General features: G+C 40.6%; 1 protein-coding gene across 1 annotated transcript; it reads left to right on the top strand.

Annotated features, from left to right (window-relative positions):
• The first annotated feature begins 5,054 nt into the window (after positions 1-5,054).
• Positions 5,055-5,513, top strand: LOC141590554 (heat shock 70 kDa protein 4-like). Its single transcript, XM_074411134.1, has one exon. The coding sequence runs from the start codon at positions 5,055-5,057 to the stop codon at positions 5,511-5,513; it is 459 nt and encodes a 152-aa protein (XP_074267235.1).

Here is a 5,513-nt window from a genome sequence, read left to right as displayed (position 1 = left end):
CTTCTTGTGAGGTCAGAACCTCACACAACCATTTACACATATAATAGACCCGTAATCACAACCAACTAGTCAATCCTGACCACGTAAGTCACCACTCGAAAAAAAATTACCTGCCGCCCGAGTTTAACTCATATGCCCCTCATAACATATTCCCCCATTCGTACAACCATTACTTTCTGCCAAATATAATCACACCTTCACTATTCAACTAATAGCGTCCGCCTCATCTAACCACATCTTATACCCTCTCACAATCATACACAACAATCAGGTCCCTACCAAATCAACCTCTTTAGAATTGCTACCTTTCTAATATTCCATCACTCTTAGCCATTAGTGATAACACCACAACGCCACATTTGCTTTCGTATATCAAATATCTTACACTCATATCAAAATAACATGGTTTTTCTACCATTTTTGGTTAACATTGCAAATAACGAACATCAAACCCATCCACAAAATTACCTCAACATTATTCCCAATGCTATCTTATTTGTATTGTCATCCAACTCTCCACCAAATATCTCGTATCGTGCCAATACTCCACCAACTTCTTACTCCCTTAATTCCTCGAAACTCATTACCAAACATGTTGCCCTGAAACTCCTATATAACCCTTAGCTAACATCCTCGTGATACCATCACATATTTCGATGATTTCTTATCTTTATATCACATAGCTCCGGTGAACATTTTCCTCAGCTTACTTTTATCCTTCTTTTCTCTTTACACTCAATAATACCAATTAATAGTTCAACTCCTTATTCCTTCTAGCTAACTCTTTAGAAATCTGGTTACCCCTTCGTTGCTTCAAAACTCAGTTCCATTATTTTCTACCGACATCATCTCACTCTTTCTTCCCATGGATCTTCTCTTATTATGCTATCACTCATACTTGCCACTAATCTATCCATAGAACCAACGTTTAATGTTCAAACAATTGCATCTCCCTTTTTACAACTCTAGAAATCAGAATTCATTTAATACCGTTAATTACCCAAGGAGCTCACACAGTAGTTTCATCTTTTAATAAACCAAACCTCCCAAACTCACTCACTGTCTACAAATACATCTCGCGACATGTCTCCACAAAGTTCACTATATATTACTCTTCGCAACCCCTTTAAACGAACTTTCACTACATAAATCCATAACCCACACGACTCCTAACCATTTCCCTCCATAACTCTTTACACATCTCAAGCTGCCACTATCCACATTCTTACTTTCAATATTTTCATTCTCACGTTCATTATACTCACATCATCCCTTGCCTATATTCACTTATTTTTACATTACTCAACACACAATCATATCACTCATCCCGTCTCGCAAAACGTGCGCCATGCCTCAATAAACTATACCAATCTTCCTTTTCTTTTTCCACCATCTATCATAATCACATATAACTCAGGTCCTCCTCACCGAACTCATACTCATCATAGTGCCACTCTTTACATCATAAGATTGGGTAACTTACGCTTCAGGACCAACACATACGTAAAACAATGCATAAAGAAGTAATACAACTCCTTTGAATTAAACATAATATGCAACGAATGTCAAAAGACAAACATATGACCTGAAATACGCATATGACTGCACGGACCCGCTCGATCGAGTACGAACCTACTCGATCGAGTTGAGGCTACTCGATCGAGTGCCCAACATGCTCGATCGAGTGCCCCGACTCAGAACCCAAACGGACCTTCGATCTCGACTTACTCGACCGAGTAGCCGGCTACTCGATCGAGTGACCCCATACTCGATCGAGTGCCCGAGGTACTCGATCGAGTGCCCAAAAACACGATTCGGGTCAAAATAACGACAAGTACCCACTCGATCGAATCAAACCCACTCGATCGAGTCATGCTGACTCGTGAATACTACCCGCATGTTATCTCACATACCCCAACGTCTTTGTGCCTTCGTTATTATTTCAACATTATGATTACAACTACGCATTCACATCTGCGCAACTCCTCATACAATTAACAAAATAATCTACTTCGTGTTATCAAGTGCCACGTTATAAACAACCATCATGCTTTTCATCCAATTCGTTATATAAAACACATATCATTGAACCTCTATTCTTCATGTTACTACTTACCAAAAGTCAAACATTACCATCTATCATGCTCATATGACATTCAACTTTCAATCATGTATTACCCGCATGTTTTAAATTTTCATAAATTTTCATAACACAAACCACACCCATACACTACAAATCCTATTCCCTTGTTGCTAATACAACAACATTACAAATCCACTTCATCACACATCATCATATACGAACTACTTTCTTTTTCTACCATATCATTCATCATTCTCATATACTTTTCCAACGATTCCAACCAACATGTCAACCAACTATCATGCAACATGCTTTCAACAAACCATATACAGCACAATTAACATACACGTCGCACATATACACACGGACTCCACGTTCCCATACCATGTGACTGGCTTAAGTATCATGGGGCCAAGATTTTGAAGTGAGGGCGCCTACTCACCCAAAACCTAGCATCAGCCGGGGCTCCCATTACACATACACCAGGTTCATTTTATTGGACTCCCTATGTTCATTATGTTCATTTGTTACAGGTTCCAAAATCGTCGCTCTGATACCATTTGTAACACCCCCATACTCCAAGTGCCTTACCAGGACCACTCAGGTATAAGGATACTACCATCTCGGTTGCGAAAGTGTCTTGAATATCATAAGACAATAAAGAAACGTACTTTTAAAGTAATTATAGATTAAGCGATTACATGTTATAACCAAAACTAATAAAAGGAATTACAAGCTTCTCATACGGACTACAACTAAACTATCAAAGCTACTAGACTTCGTCGACACGGCGGAAGACTTCTAAGCGCCACGTGATGACTCATCCCGGCTATCCCATACGCGTCATATCACACCGCTCAATAATCGCTCACCACCCCGAATGGATCACCACGAGTTTTTAAAACATTTAAACGGGTCGATACTAATCACACAATTCAATACATATATCAACAACAAGATAAACAGACAAATTTGAACTGTCACACACACACACACACACACCACCAACTCCCATCGTCTCAATATCGATCGTCCCTTTGGACCAGCCACGCGATGGGGGACCGCAGCCGTTCCCACCTAAGCCCCGCTCATCGTACGAGCGATAACCCTGTCCCATTAATGTGCACATCCCCTCCCGTGGCGGGTTCCACGAAGGGCGAAACTAGGGCGTGAAGTCACTCCCGCAAGTGACCCCACTCAGCCAAGAACGCATCTCGAGAACCATCAACAACCAATCACAATCACAATCACAATCGCAATCACAATCATCATATCAAACAACTAACTACAGCACATCACCAATATCCCATTATGGGACTAATACTGAGTAGGAAATCCTACCTGGAAAGCACAACACGCAGACGGTATCTACAATGTTTGTATCAAAACGGCTCCTCTACGAATTCTCCTCCTATCATACAAACACATAAAGACTACACATCACAAACTACACACCAAAACCCCCAATTCCTAAATTAGGGTTTAACCAATCTTAACAAAACATTATAAAAACTATATTAAAGCCTTACCCTCGACGCAAGGAATCCAACGACACGAAAAACGACAAGAACCGACCGTCGAACTCCGGAATTGCTAAGAATGCGATTAGGAAGATGAAGTGGTGCTTTCTCTCTTAAACGGGGTTTTAGGTTTTGTAAAAGTGATTTAAAACAATGACGACTATGTTTAAATACCTTAATCGCATAATTAACAAAACCCGAGAAAACTCCCCGTAAAACCGGACACTCGATCGAGTACCCAAGGTACTCGATCGAGTACCCCCTTACTCGATCGAGTACCCAACAGGTCAGAAACTATTTTATCTCGCAACTTACCCTTACTCGACAGAGTAAGGGCTACTCGATAGAGTACCCAAAGACTCATAAATACGGAGTATTACAGTCTTCCCTCCTTAAAAGGAACTTCGTCCCCGAAGTTCAACCCATACATAAAAACAACCATACAGACTCGACCAAGACACAACAACTTAGCTAAGGACTCAAGAACTCGACCGAACATAGAACATGAACTCTTAACACCCACTCCACCAACTATGTTTACTTCCACAACATGACTCACTATATCGTATCTACCACATATATATCTCTCACGATACCAACTCCATACATAGCCAACTACCATCCTCTAATGCTGCTAGCTCCATAATATCATCAACTATCAAATCCAATACCAAGACACTCATAGACATCAAACGGGATGTTACAAATTGGCTTAGCAGCGAGTAAACCAGCCTCATGAAGAATGTCAAGAGCGTACTTACGCTGGCATAAAAATAAGCCTTCAGGGGACCGAGCACACTCGATGCCAAGGAAATAATTCAGCGGTCCTAAATCCTTTAATTGAAAACATTGGTCTAAATGTCGCTTAAATGCAGCACAAAGGGTAGAATTATTACCTGCCACAAGAATATCATCCACATAGACCAAAAAAATTGGATCGTTAAACCATTGGCTCGATACCATGATGGCGAGAATGAGAAGATTTTATTGATTCAATTGTGTGTTTACATGACCTAAAAATACATGTATATATAGCAAGCGAACTTGACAAAGAAGAAACCGAAATAAGGAAAGACTAGGTATTTCCTAAATACATTCTACGTGGAATACAAGCAAACAAAATATCACAAAATATCCCGACAATATCGCAATAATTATTCTAATATGTGTGCTCTAAGGGTATATGTTAAACTTACTTGCAACGTATATTCTTATTATGCGAGAATTTAGTCACTTACAATCGTGCTCTACATTGTGACAGATGCGAAGAGGTTAATCGGTAGAAGGTTCAGCGAGTCCAAGATTATCCCCGGACCAAGTGACAGGCCCATGATTGTCGCCAACTACAAAGGCGAGGACAAGCACTTTGCTGCCGAAGAGATCTCATCCATGATCCTCACAAAGATGAAGGACACTGCGTGCCGAGGTGTTTCTTGGCTCAACTGTAAAGAATGTTGTTATCACTGTCCCGGCCCATTTCACTGACATATGGTGTTCCGCATATCACAGTGCGCTTTGACATCAACGTTAACGGCATCCTAAACGTTTCTGCTGAGGTTGAGACCCGCAGCCAAAAGAAACAGCTCACTATCACCAAGGAAAACGGTAGGCTCTCCAAGCGTGAGATAGAGAAGATGATCCAAGAGGCTGAGAAGTACAAGTCTGATGATGAAGAACGCATGAAGAAGGCTGAGGCCAAGAATGCCCTGGAGAAGTACGCTTTTAGCATTAATAACATGGTGAAGAATAAGCAGAAGAAGATTGAAGATGCCATTAACCAGACCCTTTCATGGCTTGATGATAACCAGCTTGCCAAGGTTGATGAGTTTGATAACAAGAGGACGGAACTCGAGAATATTTGCAACCGGATTATTATGGAAAACTTGAAAATTACGGTATCATTGCATTAA

The sequence above is a fragment of the Silene latifolia genome, chromosome 7, assembly GCF_048544455.1.
Source record: "Silene latifolia isolate original U9 population chromosome 7, ASM4854445v1, whole genome shotgun sequence".
In the NCBI taxonomy this organism is placed as follows: Eukaryota; Viridiplantae; Streptophyta; class Magnoliopsida; order Caryophyllales; family Caryophyllaceae; genus Silene; species Silene latifolia.
Note: the sequence above shows the minus strand (reverse complement) of the source record. Positions and strands in the feature narration are given on the sequence as shown.